The sequence below is a fragment of the Mirounga angustirostris genome, unplaced genomic scaffold (assembly GCF_029215605.1).
Source record: "Mirounga angustirostris isolate CCGP_5_RB_7025 unplaced genomic scaffold, mMirAng1.0.hap1 SCAF_11, whole genome shotgun sequence".
Lineage (NCBI taxonomy): Eukaryota > Metazoa > Chordata > Mammalia > Carnivora > Phocidae > Mirounga > Mirounga angustirostris.
In genome coordinates, this window is record NW_026991719.1 from 125,730,717 (window position 1) to 125,749,328 (window position 18,612).

The 18,612-nt window shown below is 58.8% G+C and overlaps 1 protein-coding gene across 3 annotated transcripts; it reads right to left on the reverse strand.

Moving 5' to 3' along the window:
• Nucleotides 1-41: 41 nt before the first annotated feature.
• ARHGAP4 (Rho GTPase activating protein 4) lies at nt 42-17,533 on the reverse strand. Of its 3 annotated transcripts, none has more exons than XM_064574723.1 (22): nt 17,365-17,533; nt 13,081-13,288; nt 12,841-13,003; nt 12,378-12,440; nt 11,904-12,089; nt 11,100-11,228; nt 10,797-11,018; nt 5,910-6,011; nt 5,573-5,773; nt 5,396-5,480; nt 5,126-5,153; nt 4,787-4,889; nt 3,981-4,041; nt 3,804-3,881; nt 3,586-3,720; nt 3,371-3,476; nt 3,041-3,274; nt 2,885-2,958; nt 2,615-2,798; nt 2,371-2,442; nt 1,978-2,092; nt 42-669 (listed from the first exon to the last, which is right to left on the reverse strand). In XM_064574723.1, the coding sequence occupies exons 1-22, from the start codon at nt 17,429-17,431 to the stop codon at nt 415-417; spliced, it is 2,871 nt and encodes a 956-aa protein (XP_064430793.1). In that variant the 5' UTR covers nt 17,432-17,533; the 3' UTR covers nt 42-414. The 3 variants fall into 3 exon arrangements, with proteins under 3 accessions (XP_064430793.1, XP_064430792.1, XP_064430794.1); XM_064574722.1 differs by lacking the exon at nt 17,365-17,533 and adding an exon at nt 14,131-15,428; XM_064574724.1 differs by lacking the exons at nt 2,371-2,442; nt 17,365-17,533 and adding an exon at nt 14,131-15,428.
• Nucleotides 17,534-18,612: the final 1,079 nt, after the last annotated feature.

Below are 18,612 nucleotides of genomic sequence, written 5' to 3' on the forward strand. Positions count from 1 at the left end.
TGCCACGTTTGCTGAGCACCCCGGCATCTGACAGTGCCTCTGCCTGCCCAGCCCCCCAGGACAGACAACTGGCTTGCATGGGGAGTGAACGCACAGGCCTTTATAAATGGCAGCCCACGCCTGCCAGCCTCCACCAGGTTCGCACCCTCAGCGGAGGCAGAGACAGGCCCCGGGAGCCCACCACGCAACAGCCACTGACAGGCCGTCACAGCAAAGCCAGGGAGGGGCCTGCCCCCGGCCTCCCTCCGCAGCTGCCTCCCAAGGGGGCCACAGCCAGGGCTGTGGGGCAGGCAGCTGTGTCCTCCTCTGCGAAGGGGGCGAGGGCAGGAGCCCAGCGCTGGCTGCACGGGGCCAGGGAGAAGCCAAGGGTGGCCACCCGGGGCGGGGCGGGGCCTGCAGGGCAGCCGCAGAGCCTCAGTGCTTAAGGGGCGAGTCCAGGCTCTGGGGATGGGACGCCGAGGGGGACGCCGAGGGGGACGCCGAGGGGGACGCCAGGGCCCCGGAGCCCCGGGAGAAGCCTCTGTTCTTGCCGAGGCGGCCGCAGGCTGGAGGCTTCAGGCTGTAGGGCCCGGGGCTGGGGGAGCTGGTGGATGCTGGCCCGAGGCCTTGGCGGGCGGAGGTCTTTCCCAAGAGCTCCTTAAACACGGAGTCCATGGTCTGTGCCATGGCCTAGAGGGGAGAAGAGAGAGGGAGGGCATCTGGTGAGAGCCTCCCCCAACCTAGCCAGCCCTTTCTCCCACGCCCAGGTCAGGGGGTCACCACCTGAGCAGGAGGGGGGCCTTCCTCCCTCTGCTGCCCAAGCGTCCCCTTGAACTCCTTCTCATTCCAAAACCAAAGCCCTTGGCCACCTTCCTGTCACCACGCCCCTCCTCTCCACTCGACCCAAAGCTGCCGCCCCCCTCCCCTGCCTGGTTTTCCTCCTGCTACTCTTTTTTTTTTTTTTTTTTAAAGATTTTATTTATTTATTTGACAGAGAGAGACACAGCGAGAGGGAACACAAGCAGGGGGAGTGGGAGAGGGAGAAGCAGGCCTCCCGCCGAGCGGGGAGCCCGATGCGGGGCTCGATCCCAGGACCCTGGGATCAGGACCTGAGCCGAAGGCAGATGCTTAACGACTGAGCCACCCAGGCGCCCCTCCCTCCTGCCACTCTTGGTGTAGCTGTCAGAGCCTCCTCTGGGGACACCAACAGATCCTCCCTCTTGTCATACCTACGCTCTCCCTGGCTGGGATCACAGCCACTCCTTGGCCCCCGGAGCCACCAGTGTGCCGGGGCCTCTCAGGTCAGTGTCCCCCTGCTGCCCGCCCCCCCCCCCCCCACCACTTGACTCCTGCTTTCCTGGCATGAGCGTCCGTGTGGCCACAGCTGCGTGCTCTTGGGCTCTGTCGTCCAGCTCACACTGGCCCCAGGGCTTCTGTCTGAGCCCGGCGGTGCTCACTGGGAGCCCGCAGGTGGGCATGCCAGGCCCGTGAGAGCAGGGAGCTGGGTCTCCGCAAGCTGCCCCCTTGCCAGAGCCACATCCAGCACCCATTCTCTCCTCCTGTGAGAACCACCACCGTGCCCGGCTCCCCAGCCAGCTCCCCACCCCATCTGTCTATCTCTTCCATCTGTCCCTTTCATCCTCCTTGGCCACCGAGTGCCTGCTAGGTCACTTCCTGTCACCTATCCTGGCTCTAGATGCCATGCCTGCCTGGGACTCCCACTTGCCACTTCCCAGTTAAGAACCAAACGTGAAGCCCAATTGCATGAGCCCCTGTGTCCCCCTCCACCCTGCTTCTGGGCTCGTCCTTGCCCTCTGGGCTCACACCCTTGCCGGCCTGTCCCTCCCTAGGCTGGGCTCAGCCAGCTGGTCTGAGGCCAGGAAGGTCAGACTTGAACCTTGGGATGAAAGAGTTTGGTTCCTAAGGGGAGGCAGAGACCCCCCAGGAGAGGTGCCCCCCTGCCCCGCTCTCTGCCACACGGCCAGTCCTGGCTCTCACCTTGTCTACCTCCACATACCGCTCCGGGGAGGTGGGGACCAAGCAGTGCCGTCTGTGCCCAGAGGGGCCCCCGGGTGTGCCCAGAGGGGCCTCAGGTGGGGTGCATGGCTCTGGCCTGCAGGGTACAGACAGGGCATGGCCAAGGGAGGGGGGAAGAGCGAGGCTGGCCCAGCGGGTCCATTCTGGCCTCCTTTGGCGTCCCTCACCCGGATAACTCTCCCCCAGCTGGGCCCCTCTCCACATGGCCAAAGCCAGACCCCAGCCCCTTCTGACCTGGCCCAGCACCTGCTGCCCGGGACAGCCTTGGCTCCCCAACAGCAGTGCTCAGGCCGAGGTGGGCAAGGAGGGCCACCAAAATGAGTCTTCCCGAAGAACCATCCTTCCCTCGCTCACCGATGGACGAATTCCATGGCCAGGAGGACCTCGGGACTGCTCGCCTGCGGCCCCTGGCCCACCTTCTCTGCACTAGGGTCGGAGAGACAGCCCGTTGAAAGCACTCATTCCCGGCGCAGGCTCTGGGGGCCGGCGGGCTCAGTGCTGGCCAGAAGTGGTCTGGGCCGCCCCAGGCCTAGGGAAGCTAGGACTCGGGGCAGGGGAGGGGCAAGACACCTGGGGGACGGAGAAGCTGCTCACTCACCCCTCGGGCAGCGCGATGTACTTGTGCGGGATGAGTCCCCGGGCGCCTGAGCACTCGCCCCGCCACCAGTCGCCCGAGGCCCGTTCGTGCAGCCGCAGTACGTCCCCGCGCTGAAAGCTCAGCTCCTGGGCTGTGCGGCCCGTGTAGGCAAAGCAGGCCACGGCCTCCACGACGCCCTCCAGGTCTGGGGAGAAAAGGGGGTCCAAGTTGGGAGGCGGAGGGGCACCCAGGGCGGGGACAGGATCGGGTCCTCCTTCTCTCCCCCCTCACCATCCTCCTGGGCCAGGGTCCCAGCTTCCAGCTCCGGCTCGTTCTCCCCGACCAGGCCCTCTAGCTGGGCATCCCTGAGGTCAGAGCGAGGCATCTGAGTCGATGAGGGGGCTCCCCTCTGCTGGACCCCCCCTCCCCCGCACGCGAAGAGCATACCCTAGGCAGCTGGAGGAGGGCGGTGCCATGCACTTCTCGTAGATGGGGCCGGGCAGCAGGGTCAGCGGTGGGAAAACCCGGGAGGGCTGCACGATGAGAGTCTGCACCAGCTGGTTCACCCGGCCCTGCAAGGCCACGGGGTCCTGCCCGGCGGGCACGGGCAGCAGTGTCGGCCCGAAGCACACGGCCAGGTTGTAGGGGTCCATCATGTTCTCGTCGCTGTACTGAGCCAGGCTGGGGGCACACGCGGGTCACGGGCGGGGAACGCCCCGCCTGGTGGCCCCCGCACGCCCCACCGTCAGCCCTCCCCGTCGCCCAGAAAGCACTCACTGGTTGAGGAAGGTGAAGAGGTAGCGCAGGACGACCAGCACTGGTGCGGGCAGCTGGGCCAGGAGATGGCCAACGCGCTCCACCCGCTCGGCCACAGCCTCCAACTCTGCGGCCCAGGCCACCCCCCCGCCACCCCGGGGAGAGAAGCAGGAGTGAGGCCGCAGCGACAGGAAAGCGGCCCCTCCCGCCCGGCCGGCCTCCAGCCCTGGCCTCACCTGCAGAGGCCAGCAGCTCTCGGAACAGGTCCGGTGGGAAGAGCGGGGGATCCAGGCTCCGGAAGTAGAGCTTCAGCACCCCTGCCACTGAGTCCAGGTCGTGAGCTGTGCAGCCCTCCACCAGTGGGTCCTCCCCTGCAGGTGACACAGGGCGCAGGAGGCCAATCACACCAGCTCCGGCTCTCCCCCGACCCCTACCCCCTCCTGCCTGTCCCTACCTCTCTCGAAAGCGTCACGGATCTCTGAGACCCGGGGCTGGGCGCCTGACACCCGGAAGATGCCCTCGTGCTGCAGGCCTGGGGGGAGGATGAGAGCCGATGGGTGCCAAGTCCCCTCTCCACCCCCTCGAGGATCGGGTGCCAGGTGGGCAGCAGGAGGGCCCAGGTCTTGCTTACCATTCAGGTTAATGAAGCGGACACAGCTCTCCACCACCAGGGGCACGGGCTGGCCTGAGCTCTGGGGACAGAGAGGGTGCTCACTTCACAGTCCCTCCTTGTCACTGGCTCCCTTGTATGTTCTCTTAACAAGCCATGACGGTTATTGGCAAGGAGGCCTGGCATGTGTTTTGTGAGATTCGCTCCCGGGCGTCTTACATTGTTTGCTCTTTGAATACACACAGAGTGCATAATCACATCATAAGAAAGGCCAGCGCTATTTCTTCTTTTCAGACCCTTCTTGCTTCCCTTACTTCGCCGCCTAGGACCCCCAGTGGCACGCTAGCCGGAGCGGGGCTTGTGGGCTCTACTTCTCACATGCTCCTGCCTGAGGCTTTCTGTAGATGCCTGGGGTTTTTTGTTTTTTGTTTGGGTGGTTGTTTTTAAATACCTTATTTATTTATTTGAGAGAGAGCACGAGCGGGAGGCGGGGAGAGGGAGCAGCAGACTCCCCACCGAGCAGGGAGCCCGACGCGGGACTTCATCCCAAGACCCTGGGACCGCAACCCGAGCCAAAGGCAGATGCTTCACGGACTGAGCCACCCAGGCGCCCCTCTGTAGCTGCCTGCTACTAGTGAAGGATGTCCCCTTCACTTGGTGGAGGCCTGACAGAGGCCCATCCAGGAAGGGACAGTTGACCAGTTGTCGACAGTGGAGGGCACTGGGGGTCACAGGCAGCCGGGCCACAGAGATGGCCCAGGGCTGGAGAGAAACCAAAATGCGGGGGAGAGTCTGCACTCAGTTGGAGCACGAGGTAAAGCCAGTACCTGGATAAACTTCTCCATGTCTCCCCCGAAGAGTTTCTGGTTATACTGGGAGCTGGGGCGGGGGTGGCGGCTCTTCTGCTGTTTTCTCTGTGTGTACTGGGTCCTGCAGTGGACGGAAGCTGGCTCTGAGGGGAGGGGGCATGGAGAATAGGATGGCCCACCCCCTAGCCCAGCCCACGAGTTAGTCCAGAACCCACGGGGCCAAGTGGGAAATGGAAGCCACGGAACGATGAGCAGCAGAGCTGGGCCCCAGGAGAGGGGAGATGGGGACATGGCAGCTTGGTCCCTGCAGAACCCACTCATCAGAACACATGGGCCCTGCACGCAGCACGCACTCACCAAGACACCTCCCGCTCCTCTTTGTCACCTGGGGGTAGAAAACATAGGTGCGCTTTTCAGGCCGGGAGGTCCTTAATGCACGGCAGAGAGAAAGGCTAACAGGACAGGGGCCAGGAGCCCTGCTGGGTTCTTTCCAGCCTGCCGACCAACCTCTCTGGGCAGAGAGGAACATGGGTTGGGTGGGGGCCCCGGGCAGGAGAGCGGAGGGCAGGTGCGCTCCCGGCCCTGGGGGTGGGGAGGTAGCGGCCCAGGGCCAGAAGTGGGGCCCACCTCGCTGAATGGCCTCCTGCAGTTTCTCATGCTTGGCCTGCAGCTTGGCAAGGATGCTTCGTCCACTCAGGTACTCCTGGAGCTTCTGGGAAGCCCGAAGAAGAGCCCAAAGTTTTAATCCCAGCTCTGGGTCCTCCCCATGCCCCATCCCTGCCCCCCTAGCTGCCCCCTCCCCACCATGATGTAGAAGGTCTCCGTCTCCTGCTGCTGGCCCCGCCTCCGGCCAGCCTGCCGGGTGCCTGGATCCGAGCTGGTGGACTTGAGGGACTCGGTGGAGGGGGTGGAGGGGCTGGCTTGGAGGGAGTCAAGCACATCCCCGTCTTCCGACGCCACCACCTCCAGCAGGGCCTGCAGTGTGGCCTTCAGGGTCTTGCTCACCTGGAGGGCGGCCAGCACCAGGGCAGGAAGAAATGGGGCACGAGCGAGGGACAGGAAGTCCAAGTCAGAAGGAAGGGGGAGGGGAGGCTCCCTGGCTCCAGCTCCGTGTCCCCACCCCGAGCCAGGGCACTCATACCTCCTCTGTCTCGATGGTCTGTCGGTCCAGACGGCTCTGGATATTCTGGGCTCGGGGCAGAATCTCGTCCCGCAGCTCCATCTCCAGCCGGATCTCAGCCACCTGTGCAGGACGGCGTGCAGAGGACTGAGGGCTGGGCCCGGGGGTACAAAGCTCAGGCGTGGGAGCGGGCTGGGCAGCGGGCACTGAGGCCTCCGGGCATGAAGGCAGCATGCACGTTTCCACCGCCTCGGCGGCTGCTGTCCAGGACCCCCAGTCCTTGACACCTGGCTCTCCCCAAGAGAAAGGAGCTCGTACGTGCTCACGGACCCTTGCGTACAGACATGGCAGCGCTACTCCTAACAGCCCAAGGACGGAGGGAGCCCAGTGCCTATGGGCTGATGAATGGAAAAGCAAGTGTGGGACATCCATACAATGGAATGTCATTCAGCCACAAAGAGGAGCGGTGTCCTGGCTGATCCATGCTGCATGTAGGTGAACATAGAAGACATTCTGCTCTGTGAAAGAAGCCAGACGCAAAAGGCACATATATCATACGATTCCATTTACATGAAACGTCCAGGAGAGGCAAACCCACAAACACAGAAAGGAGGTGAGTGGGTAATGGGGGGGGTGGGGGAGGAGGGTGGGGAGTGACTGCTTCCTGGGTCCAGGGTTTCTTTTGGGGGGTGAACGTGTTTTGCAATGAGAGAGTGGTGATGGTTGCATAACTCGGCGAATACTCTAAAACCCACTGAATTGTACACTTGAAATGGGTGAATTACACGGTATATGATTCATACCTCAATAGAGCAGTTGATTATTTTTTAAAACATGGTCAGGAGGGCTGGGGTCTGAGACAGAAGAGGGAGGGCCTAGCTAGAAAAACTGCTCACTCTAATCAGGCAGAAATAGATTCCCTGTGGCAAAATTCGAATGCCTTGCCCTGTGGGCAGAGTGGGGGACAGGAGGAGACGGCTTTAGGAAGCGAGGAATGGCTCTCCTTTGAATTTAAGCATCCAGGGAACTCTGACACTGACATCAAGTTAAAATTGAGAGTGAAGACTTCGGGGGCGCCTGGGTGGCTCGGTCAGTTAAGCGTCTGCCTTCGGCTTAGGTCATGGTCCCAGGGTCCTGGGATCAAGCCCCGTATCGGGCTCCCTGCTCGGCGGGAAGCCTGCTTCTCCCTCTCCCACTCCCCCTGCTTGTGTTCCCTCTCTCTCTGTCAAATAAATGAATAAAATATTAAAAAAAAAAAAAAAGGAGAGTGAAGACTTCGCTTATCCACGGCAAGCTAAACATGCCCCGCCCGCTCTCTGTCCTCCTCAAGCCCCACTGGAAAGGGACGGGTGAAGGCCTAGGTCATGGGGACACCAGGCGAGGCCGGCACTGGAGAAGCCACCAGAGCGGCGGAAATGCCACCAGACCGAGGCGGCAGGCACCTGGCAGGCGCAGGAGGTGCAGAAACCAGGACCTGCTAAAGTCTGTCCGGGAAACAATACCGTGGCTCCTCAAACACTTATACCTACACTCAGCATAGGAGTCAGCAATGCCACTTCTGGGTGTTTCCCCAAAAGAAGGGAAAGCAGGGGTTCCAAGAAAGATTTGCACACTCGTGTTCACAGCAGCCAAAAGCAGGAAGCAACCCAAGTGTCCATGAAGGGATGAATGGATAAGCGAAACGTGCTCTGTCCATACAATGGCATGTTCTTCAGCCTTAAAACGGAAGGAGATCCTGTCACAGGCTACAACATCCATGAACCTCAAGGACACTATGCTGAGCGACACCAGCAAATCACAACAGACAAATACAGTATGAGTCCACGCGCATGAGTGATCTAGAGTAGTCTAGATCTAGATTCAGAGAGACAGAAAGTAGGACGGTGAGCGCTGGGGGGTTGGGGGGAGGGCGAGCGAGTGTCTAACGTGGACAGTTTCAGTATGGGAAGATGGAAAAGTTCTGGAGACGGAGGGTGGGGATGGCTACACAACAATATGAATGTGCTTAATGTCACTGAACATTGCACTTAAAAATGGTTAAAACTGGGGCACCTGCTGGCTCAGTCAGTAGAGCATGTGACTCTTGGTCTTGGGGTCGTGAGTTTGAGCCCCACGTTGGCTACAGAAATTACTAAAAAAAGGGGCGCCTGGATGGCTCAGTTGGTTAAGCGACTGCCTTCGGCTCAGGTCAGGATCCTGGAGTCCCGGGATCGAGTCCCATATCGGGCTCCCTGCTCGGCAGGGAGTCTGCTTCTCCCTCTGACCCTCCCCCCTCTCATGCTCTCTCTCTCTATCTCATTCTCTCTCTCAGATAAATAAATAAAATCTTAAAAAAAAAAAAAAAGAAATTACTAAAAAAAAAAAAAATCCATCCATATATACATATGCAGCTAAAATAGTTAAAATGGTAAATCTCATGTATGTTTTATCAGAATTATAAAAAAAAGTCTCTCCAGACTCTAGGAAACATTAACATTAGAAGACCCTCCCCCAAACCCATACAATTAGCAGAAAAGTAGAGATTTAGCCTCTGGAAAGAATAAATCAGAGGGATTCTGGACTTAGGGCCACTAGTCACAGCTAAAGAAGGGGACAAAACTTCCTACTGATGAGAAAGAAGAAAGCAGCCACTGCCATCTGGAGCCGCCCAGATGGGACGTGGTGTTATCCTACTGAACATAAGGAATGTCACAGAGCATCAGCGTCAGACAAGGTCACTCTGTGACCGTGAGAGATGACGACAAAAACAAGGACACCTCATAATCACATCCGAGTGCAGACAAAAACAAGAACTTTGTCGAAGCCACAGAAATAACCAAACCTCCCTCTGTTCAGGCTAATAGGAGTGTGGGCTGCTTTAGCCTCCCTTCACCCCCCACCCCCCCAACTCCTGCCTTCTAGATAAGATTTGTGAAGACATCCAATCAGAGTTACCCCTTCTTCTCAATGGTATCTAGACCGAGTCCCTCTCCCAAATCCTGTAACCTCAGCCCAGGTCCTACTAGTCCTTTCTAGCACCTTCTTACCAGGACACCCCAGGCTCCCCACCATGGGGGTCTCCCTCAAAGCAATGGTCTGAGTCCCTTCCCTGAGGGGAAGCCCCCGTTGACAAGCTCTGCTCATGAGCATCAGATATCTCATCTAATCTACCTCTCAGCAGCTCCTCTTAAATATGACCTGATGGCCAAGAATTGCCAGCCATTTGAGGGAAGCTCTAAAATGAAAGGAAAAAAAAATGAAATGAAAGAGAAAGATGAAAGTAAGCTTTTTTTTTTTTTAGCTGTAAGAAAAAACAGAAAATGCAGAGAGCAGAGAAAAATGTCAAGAAAACAAAAATGAGGGGTGCCTGGGTGGCTCAGTCGTTAAGCATCTGCCTTCGGCTCAGGTCATAATCCCAGGGTCCTGGGATCGAGACCCACATTGGGCTCCCCGGTCCGTGGGAAGCCTGCTTCTCCCCCTCCCACTCCCCCTGCTTGTGTTCCCTCTCTCGCTGTGTCTCTGTCAAATAAACAAAATCTTAAAAAAAAAAAAAAAAAGAAAACAAAAATGAATGTTTCAGAATGATTTGAGAAAACATGATGTCCACAAGACAAGTACAAAGGGTTATTTTAAATAGAAATTTGGAAAACAAAGCAGAACTAAAAGGTATAGAGGTAGGAGAAGAGGAAAGAGAAAAGATAAGAAATTTAGAGAATTGACCCATGAGGTCCAACATCCAATTATAGGAATTCCTGAAAGTGAGAGAAAAGAAAATTAGAGGGAGGAAATGATCAAAGGAATAATATAAGCCCAAAACCTAAGGCCACAGTATTCTAAACTGACAATGCCCACTGGTTGCCCAGCACTGTGAAGGATAAAGGATCCCCAAGGAACATCACCACAAAATTTTACCAGGCAGGAAAGAGACTTCTAAAAACTTCAGGGAGAAGAATCTCAGGTCACGCACAAAGGATCAGAAATCAGAAGGGTATTGGACTTCGCACCGACAATGCTAAAAGCTTGAAGCGATGCCTTTAACAGTCGAAAGAGAAACTTATTCTCAACTCTGAATTCTATATCCAGCTAAACTACCAACCAATTTCAAGGCTAGAATACAGGCATTTTCAGACAAGCGAAGTCACAGGCTGCCTGGGGCGGTGGACGGAGGGAGAGGAGCCGGTGGTAGGGCTGCGCACTAGGCTAGCCGGCTGTGGAAGGAAGTCTGTTGACAAGCAACTAGCAGCGTGCTGTGCAATTTGAACACAGGGAGGGAAGCCCCAGAAGCAGCAGCTAGGGGACAGCAGGGAAGTGGCTGTTTCTGGGGAGTGGAATCGGGAACAGAAAGGGTGAGTCAGAGAACTGCCAGGGGCCATCGTAAGCCTTGAGTAACATTTGACTTTTTCAACTATGACTCGGATCAATATACAGATTAAAAAACTAAAAGCTCTGTGCAATCCCTGTCCATTCACAATGCCCATTTGGACAAACTGGTAAGGAAAAAAAACAGCTCAGGGACAAGTGAAAAGATGCTAGCTATATTCTACAGCTTGTATGGTTTATTTCCCTTCAACTTGGTATTATGAATTGTCTAAAACATGGAGAACGCTGGGACAAAGACTATATGGACAGCTAGATACCCACCTACTACCTGGCGTCCACCTGGTGCTAGTTTTGCTGTGTTTGCTGTGGTGGGGAGGTTGCGTTCAGCCAATGAACGGCAGAAGTTTGCTTGCTTCAAATGCAAGCGGCGAAACTTCTAGGGAGCCTCATTTGCCTTGAGGCCATTGAATGAGGGTCTGAGAAATAAGCTGCATTCAGGAGTTTCGACTCCTTAGCAAAGTGGGATTCATTCGACTTAACCGCTGTTACAATGAAGACCAGAGAACACAAAGCCCTTTGCGTCCATGCCTGGGGGGCGGTGACCCTCACCTCATCTCCCTCATGGGGGTGGTAGTCAAAACGCTGTGGGAGACAGAAGGCAACTCCATGCACCTCCAGCACCTTGACCTTGTCCCCTGGAGGATCTAGGGCCTCCACGGCCTCTTCCAGGCTGCCCAGGCCCTGCATCTGGGAGACTTGGGTGCGGCTCTCGGCAGCCGCGTAGCTCCGGAGCACCTGCCCCAGGGCCAAGTGGAATCCTGTGTCACAGCACTGGGGAGGAGGCAAGCACATGGCTCAGGTGGGCCCCAGTGCATAGCGCCCCGCCCCCCGGCCTGCCCACCCAGTACTCACATCCATGAGGTCCATGACGTCATGCAAGTAGTAGTTGCTGACGGCAGCATTGACACTGGCCAGGCTGAGCAGGTACTCGTTGCGCGCCTTTGTGCACTTGAGTTTGTGTTCCAAGAACTTGGCCTGACGCTGCTCAAGACCACAGAAGTACACCAGGGTCGCCTACTCGGCCGGCCAGCCAGCCCCCATCTCAGGCCTTCCACGGACTCTCCACACCCCCCTCCCCATGTGGACATGTGCCTCCGATGTCCCACAGGCCCCTCGGAGCACATGGCCCCGAAGTCCCAGTGTCCTCCCTTGCTGCACCCCCCCCCCAACCGCCACGCAGAAACTCTCCCATCTCGGGCCGGCAACCCCCGTTCTGCCTCAGCTCCTCCAGGCTGGGTACACCCCCAACCTTTCAGGGGCCACCTCAAACATTCTCTCTGTGCACGTCACCCAACCACCGTCCTATGTGTCTTCTTGCCCCTCTGAGACCTGCCAGCGCTGTGCGAGGCAGGGATGGGTGGGTGCAAAGGTTTCCTGAGTTGGGAGCACCAAAGCTGTCCTCACTCCAGCTGGGTAGGGGAGAGCTAGGAGCACAGGGAGGACTGTTCTCCTGCCACCCCCTCCCCGGTACCGCATCTACCACCCTAGGCTGGAGAGCCCTCGAAAGCCGGCAGAACTGACTAGGTCCAGCCTTACCAGCCCTGCTTTCTCCCTCCATGCCCCACCTCCCAGCAGGTCCCAGGGAGAGCCAGGGATTCCAGGGTCAAAGGTTAGAACCAGAGCCTTCGAAGACAGACGGGTGCCCTCCAGGCCCACCTTTTCCACCAGCCGCCCTCCCTTCTTGAGGGAGCTCTTGCGGAGGGGTCCTGCCTCAGTGGTGGTGGTGGTGGTGGTGGCGGAGGCACTCCGACCCGCCCGCTTCTCCTCCTGCCGCTCGGCTTCCCGGAGCTTGGCCTCGGCATTCACGCTCTCCATGTGGTACACGTGGTACGTCTTCTTGGCCTGCAGGGAGGACCAAGGCCAGGCTGCCCTGCTGAAGGCCATGGCCACAGCCAGCCCTCCCCCTCCTCCTCCCAGCCCATCTGGGATTCAGACCTGAGAGCTAGCCGACCCCATGTGAGCACTTGGGCCAGCCACCCTGTGCCCAGAACAGGGAGAGACGGCCGTGCTTGCAGTCCCCCCCAAACCCGGGACTCTCCTGGGCACTCGATCCTCTTCCTTGCGCCTGGCTTGGGGGGGCGCGAGATGATGGCCTCGCTCTGATGGGGGCGGGCCCCGCCCTGTGCTCACCGTCTGAAGCTCCGACACCACCTCCAGCAGCTCCTCCTGCAGCTGTTGCTCCAGATCCTTACTCTGAGGAGGACGCCGAGCGTGAGCAGGGCGCTGGCCCAGGGCCGTGGCGGCCGCTGTCCCCAGCGCAGCTGGGCCAGCGGGCACTCAAGGCTCCGCCCAGCTCCCCTCTGCCTGACACCCGCCGGGCCTCCCTCGAGCCTGGGGCCATCCGCACCTGCTGCGCCCAGGGCGGAGGCCTTACCTTCTTCTTCTTTTTTTTCTTTTAAGATTTTATTTATTTATTTGACAGAGAGACACAGCGAGAGAGGGAACACAAGCAGGGGGAGCAGGAGAGGGAGAAGCAGGCTTCCCGCCGAGCAGGGAGCCCGATGCGGGGCTCGATCCCAGGACCCTGAGATCATGACCTGAGCCAAAGGCAGACGCTTAACGACTGAGCCACCCAGGCGCCCCAAGGCCTTACCTTCTTGACGATGCGCCCCACATCCTCTGCGATGTGACTCAGGCGCTGGGCCAGGGGCCCGGCCAGCACCTCGCTGAGGGTCGCGCTCTCCCGGCTCTGCTGCCGCGTCTGCTGCAGCAACACGGCCCAGCAGTGCAAGGGCGACAGGAGGGACGGCTCCTTCCTGGGGCAGAGGGGCACTCAGACCCGGAGCGGGGCCCTCGGGCCCTGCTGTGGCCCTCCTGCCCCGCCAGTACCTACCGGAAGCTTTGGTGCTCCCGGCTGCTGCCCCCGAGGCGGCCGCCGCGGCCGGAGAAGCGCTCTGCCAGTTTGTCCAAGCCCCGGGAGTACTCGAGCTCCACCTCGGCGCGCCGCCGCATGAACTCGGCCAGCTCCTGCAGCAGCTCCCGCCGCAGCTCCCCCTGCAGCTCCAGGCAGCGCAGCTGCTCGCTCAGCTGCCAGCGCATCTCTGCGGGGGACGGCGGCTCAGGCCCGGGGGGGGGGGGGGGGGGGGGGGGGGGGGGGGGGGGCAAGCCCCGGGAGGGGAAGGAGGCTGGCCCCCAGGGAGGTGCTCTGCGCTCAGGCTAAAGGGAACAGGCCAGGCCCACCCAGCTGAAGAAAAGGAAGGCTGCTCTGGGGAGAGAGGGAGCCCGGCCGATCCGCTGTGATGGTGAGAACACAGAGCTGCCCCAGCCCCGTCACTCCCCGGTCCTTGGAAAGCCCCTGACTTGTTTGCTCTGCCACTTCCTGCCTTCCAGGTGCCTGGGACCCCAGGCAGGGTAGCCTCCTGTGAACACACACACGCACAGGGCTGCGTGCGGGCAAGGCTGTCACGGCGCTCTGCCGAACCTGCAGTGAACTGGTGGCCTTAGTGGCCAGGAACCTTGCCCTTGGCCCCCCAAGGGCAGCCCCAGCGTGAGGGCCAACGGCCGGAGCTGACAAGTGAAGGAACTGAGAGAGCTGGCCTGCTTTCTGTCTCCGGTCCCCACTCCCCATCACCCACCCCACCTCCCCGCAGAAAGAGCCACACCCAGGGCCCCCACACCGCTGGCTTTTGACACCTTATCGCTGGCTTGATTTGGCAACACTGCTTTCCCCACTAAAGCAAAGAACCGCCTGAATGACAAGCTTAAGCAACCTGCTACAAACACTTTTGCCACCCGCTGGGTGCCCAGGTGGGCACTGGGGATCCCAGGTAATAACACTGTCTGGGCTTCTGGCAAACAGGTCGCCCACTGACTCATCTCCATCCACATACCCAGGGAGGGACGTTAGTTGATTTCTCCATTCCGGAGATTGTTGATTACATACCCAGTCTGTGCCGGGCATGTTCTAGATGAGGAGATACAGTGGCAAAGACTGTTGACCAAGCGCTTGCCCGCATGAAGCTGCGATGGGAATGGGGCTACAGATCACAAGTGCACACAGGGTCATCTGGGTGGCTCAGTCAGTTAAGCGTCTGACTTCAGCAGCTCAGGTCATGATCTCAGGGTCCTGGGATTGAGCCCCAGGTCAGGCTCTCTGCTCAGCAGGGAGTCTGCTTCTCCCTCTCCCTCTGCTCCTCCCCCCACTCATGCTCTGTCTCTCAAATAAATAAATAATATCTTAAAAAAAAACAGATCACAAGTGGACAGGTATATACTAGAATGTCCAGGAGCAAGGGATGCTGAGGAAGCAAACAGCAAGATGAGGTCAGAGCTGGAGGTGGGGGCGGGAGGGGTTCTCTTAGAAGAGGGTGGTGGGGAGGTGAAGGAGGTGACAGAGGGGCCACAGGGCCATTTGGGAAAAGTGTTCAGGCCAAGAAAAACAGTGAAGGCTGTTGGACCCAGTGTGGCTGCTGGGGGCAAAGTGGAGACGTACGAGAGGCATTTCTGTCCTGCCAGTGACTTCCCGGGGGCTGTGGGCACGGGGCAGCCTCCAGGGGTTGTGCCTGCCCGGCATCCCCATCGCCTCCTCCGATCTCCCTCTGGGGAATGTCTCCTTCCTATTCTCAGCCCCTGGGTCCCTCTCCCAGACACAGCTGCACACACAGTCCTTCAGCTCCTCCCCCCCCCCAGCACTGGCTCAGCAACAGCCTGGGGGCCACAGTCCTCATGCCTTCCCTGGAATTACTGAACAGGAGAGCTCTCTTTCCACTGCGGGATCAGGCTGGGTAAACAGAAGCCAGAGGTGGGGGGTGCTTCCTGACAGTGAAACCAACACAGAGCAGGGCAGAGCCAAGTGAGACAGAGTCTCCCTATACCGTATGACGCCAGGCTCCGGGGGCTGGCTCTCGGCTCCACGGGTCAGGTGGAGTGGGCTCCATGTCCCTTGGAATCTAGACATTCTTCACTGAATCAGGGTAACATTTTGGGGATAAAAGTACATCTCATTTCACTCTAAGCAAGACCTGAGATGTCCCAGCTCACCTCACCTTCATCTGCTGTTTGCCCCGCCCTCCCAGGGCAATCTTTCCCTGGAGACCAATTGCAACTGAACAGTGCTGAATAGAACAGCCATGCATCGGTTGGAACCTGGATTCGCACACTGGCTGGTGTCAAGAAGATCCGTGACTGGGGCTTGGCCCCCAGCCTCTGGGCTGTCACTATCCAGCTCTCAGATCTCAGCTCAAATGCACTCATCACCAACCCCTCCCTGACCTCCCCCCAAACTAGGTTTGGCCCTCCTCCCACCCCCTTTCTTGACATCTGTGCTTTCCCTTTATAGTGAACCTGATTGTGTTAGGGGTTTTTGCTACATGTCTCCCCCCCAGGCCCTGTGAGCCCTGTGAGGGCAGGGGCTGGTTTTTTTGCTTAGCACTGTATTCCCAGGGCCTAGGACAGAAGAGATGCATGCAAAACATCTGTCTAAAGGAAGGATGGAATCCACATATGCTTGCATTGCAGAGCTGGGTCCTGGGCCCCACCAACACTTCCTGTGAGCAAGGCATACGGTCTCACTTCTGCTGACAAATAAAGCAAAAGAGAAGATGGCCACCGAAACCACGACTATGCTGACCTTTCAGAATTTAGGGTGTCAAGACAGTGATCCTTTTTTTTTAGTATGGTAAAAAGTTTCTTTGGCGGGGAGGAAGGGTTTAGAAGCTAAAGTCACTGGAAATCCAGAGCAGGCAAGGAACATTTTAAAGACAGCCTGGCTCAAATTCCCAATTTTTCAGTGTAAACTAACTGGTCCATATTTGCTGACTGAAGAGTTTCCAAAGTCCTTCAGCTTCCTGACATTTTGGGGAAGTAGGATGGGGGTCGTTATCTCCACCTGCGAATGATGAAGGCAAGGCTTCTCTCACCCTGCAAAGTCACCTCAAGCTGGCTCCGGGCAGCAAGCCACCTTTTCCAGACGGGGAGGACTCAGGCATACTTTGGTGTAAATTGCTCGAATTGGATAATTATGTTAGAACTGCATCTCAGGGCACCTGGGTGGCTCGGTTGGTTAAGCGCCTGCCTTCGGCTCAGGTCATGGTCCCACGGTCCTGGGATCGAGTCCCGCATCGGGCTCCCTGCTCACCTGGGAGCCTGCTTCTCCCTCTGCCTGCCGCTCCCCCTGCTTGTGCTCTCTCGCTCTCCCTGACAAATAAATAAATACATAAAATCTTAAAAAAAAAAAGAACCTGCATTTCTGGGTGGGAAGGAACTTCAAGGGTCATTTCCTTCTCCCTCCTAGGGGTTGTTATTGCCGTGTGACCGTGTGCCAGGCACTTCTCCCTGAGCTTCAGTTTCCTTCATCGGTAAAAGGGAGCAATTAAGAGTGACATCTGAAGACACAGGGAAACTTTATGGCCCCAACTGTTGGCACTTGGATGCTACCTTCTTTCTTTTGGAAGAGTTACCTCGCCCTGGATGAGACAGGCAGAAGCTGTAGACTAAGAATTTGCAAAGCTGATTTGCATGTGATTTGCACAAAGTGATTATCAGAACCCAAGGAGGTCTACCCTCGGAAGGCTTCGGAGCTGGCCCTCCTGAATCTCTAAGGCCGATATCCACTGTGCCAGTCTGACCCAGAGACAGCAGCCCTCAGCTCTGAGCCACCTCAGTGCCCGAGAGAGGGCAAAGGAACTGGTTTCAAGGCAAAGCCATCACTAATCCAGGCACCTTAGGCACTCAGACACCTTTACCTGGACCTCCTCGGCAAAACCAAGATGCTCAATTTCACTCTGGCTACAATGCCACTTTCTGGGGGGCACCGGGTGCCCCCTTCTCTCACTCGGGCTCTTGGGTGAGGGGCAGGGAGAACCAAGGAGGGCAGAGCAACCAAAGGAAGGGAGGGAGGAAGGAAGGAAGGAAGGGGAAAGAGCCGGCGGTTGAGACCAAATGGGCGCGGAGAAGCGGGCAAAGGGCTCAGGCTCGGGGGGGGGGGGGGGGGGGGGTCGGGGTCGGGCTCCCTCCCTCCCTCAAGCCCCTCCTGAGGTCGCAGGGGGTGGGTTGGGGGAGGGGAGGAGCAGCGGGCCCCGGGCCAGCGGCGGGACTTTTCCGGCTCCCCCACGCCCTTGGGGTCTCGGTAGGGAAGCGGGGCCGGGGGTGGGGGGGCGGGCGCCCGACGCCCTCTCACCTTTCACTTGTGCCTCATACTCGGCCTGCAGCCCCCGCTCCCGGCGCAGCTTCCCATGCGCTGCCATGGCTTCCGGGCGGCCGCGCCGTCGAGCCCCACTGCTCCCACGCGGCCGCGAGCGGGCCGGGCGCCGGGACCTGGGGCTCTGCAGCCAGCAGCCCCCGCCGGCCCCGCCCCGCCCCGCCCCCAGCGCGGCTCCGGGGGCGGGGCGGCCCCCCGCCTGGCACTGCCCGCGAGGGCTTTCCGGCGGGGTCCCGCTGCGGCTGGACCCTGCCGCCCCCTCGTGCTGGGCTCTGGGCACACACCTGGGCTGCCTGTGCCCAACGCTCAGCTGCCAAGCAGCCAGGGCCCCTGGGAGAGCCTCAACGTGTCCAGCAAGCTGGCACCCTCTGGCTGCTGCCCCCCCTCTCAGAAGGTTGTCTGGTCGCCACTGCCAAACCACACCCTTCACAGCATGGCCATGGGCACTGAATAACAGTAGGGCAGTGACCCTATAGCTGCTCCAGACCCCCAGGACATCAGATGGAACCTACCCATCCCAACTCAGAGCCCTGAGAGAGAAGCGCAAGGAGCCTGGAGAGCCTGGTGGGAAGTTCCCAGGGTGGGTGGGGAAGGAAAGTCAGCACCAGAGATTAGAACCTCAGCCATTATTCCCTCAGGCCCCCTCGTTGCAGGGAGAGCAGGGTTTGGCTAAGGTTCCCCTTCTGCTCAACCCCATAGGGAGGAACAAGCCTCATTTCCCCATAGGTAGTTACCACTTCCTACCACTTCCTGCTGCCGGAAGAGACTCTTCTGCCTTCTTTCCCCTGCCGCTTGCACCTGCCCTGTCTTAGACTTGGGGCCGGGGGTTCAGCCTTCCTCTTCCCCGCTCAGCGTAAGGCCTTAACAAGCCTGGAGGCAAATCTTGGGGCCTCCCTTATCCAGGAGTGCTGGAGTTTCCCTCCACCCCTCTCTACCAACTCAAAGCCAAAAGGCAGCCGATTTTCTCCAGTAAACTGGGAAGGCAGGATGTAGGTGGCAGTTGACAAACCAGACCAGACAACGGTCTTTAGTTCGGTGGGAGGGAAATCCCTGGGGTATAGATGGTGGGAGGGGGCGGGGCAGTTAGGTTCCAGCCGTGTGCCCAGGGAGGCGCGGAAGGCCTGTAGGCACTAGTTCAAGGAGTCAAAGCCAGGCTCAGTGCAAACGTGGGCACATGTGACCTCGACCTGCAGCTGGGGGTGGGGTGGGGGGAGGAGGCTGTGCAGG

Coding starts and splice junctions, on each gene's coding strand:
- ARHGAP4 (XM_064574722.1), bottom strand. CDS start 14,203: ATGCGGGCAAGCGCTTGGTCAACAGTCTTTGCCACTGTATCTCCTCAT. Junction 13,289..14,130: donor ACATGCCCGGCACAGACTGG/GTATGTAATCAA, acceptor CGTCCCCCGCAG/AGATGCGCTGGCAGCTGAGC. Junction 2,093..2,370: donor GCCATGGAATTCGTCCATCG/GTGAGCGAGGGA, acceptor TGTACCCTGCAG/GCCAGAGCCATGCACCCCAC.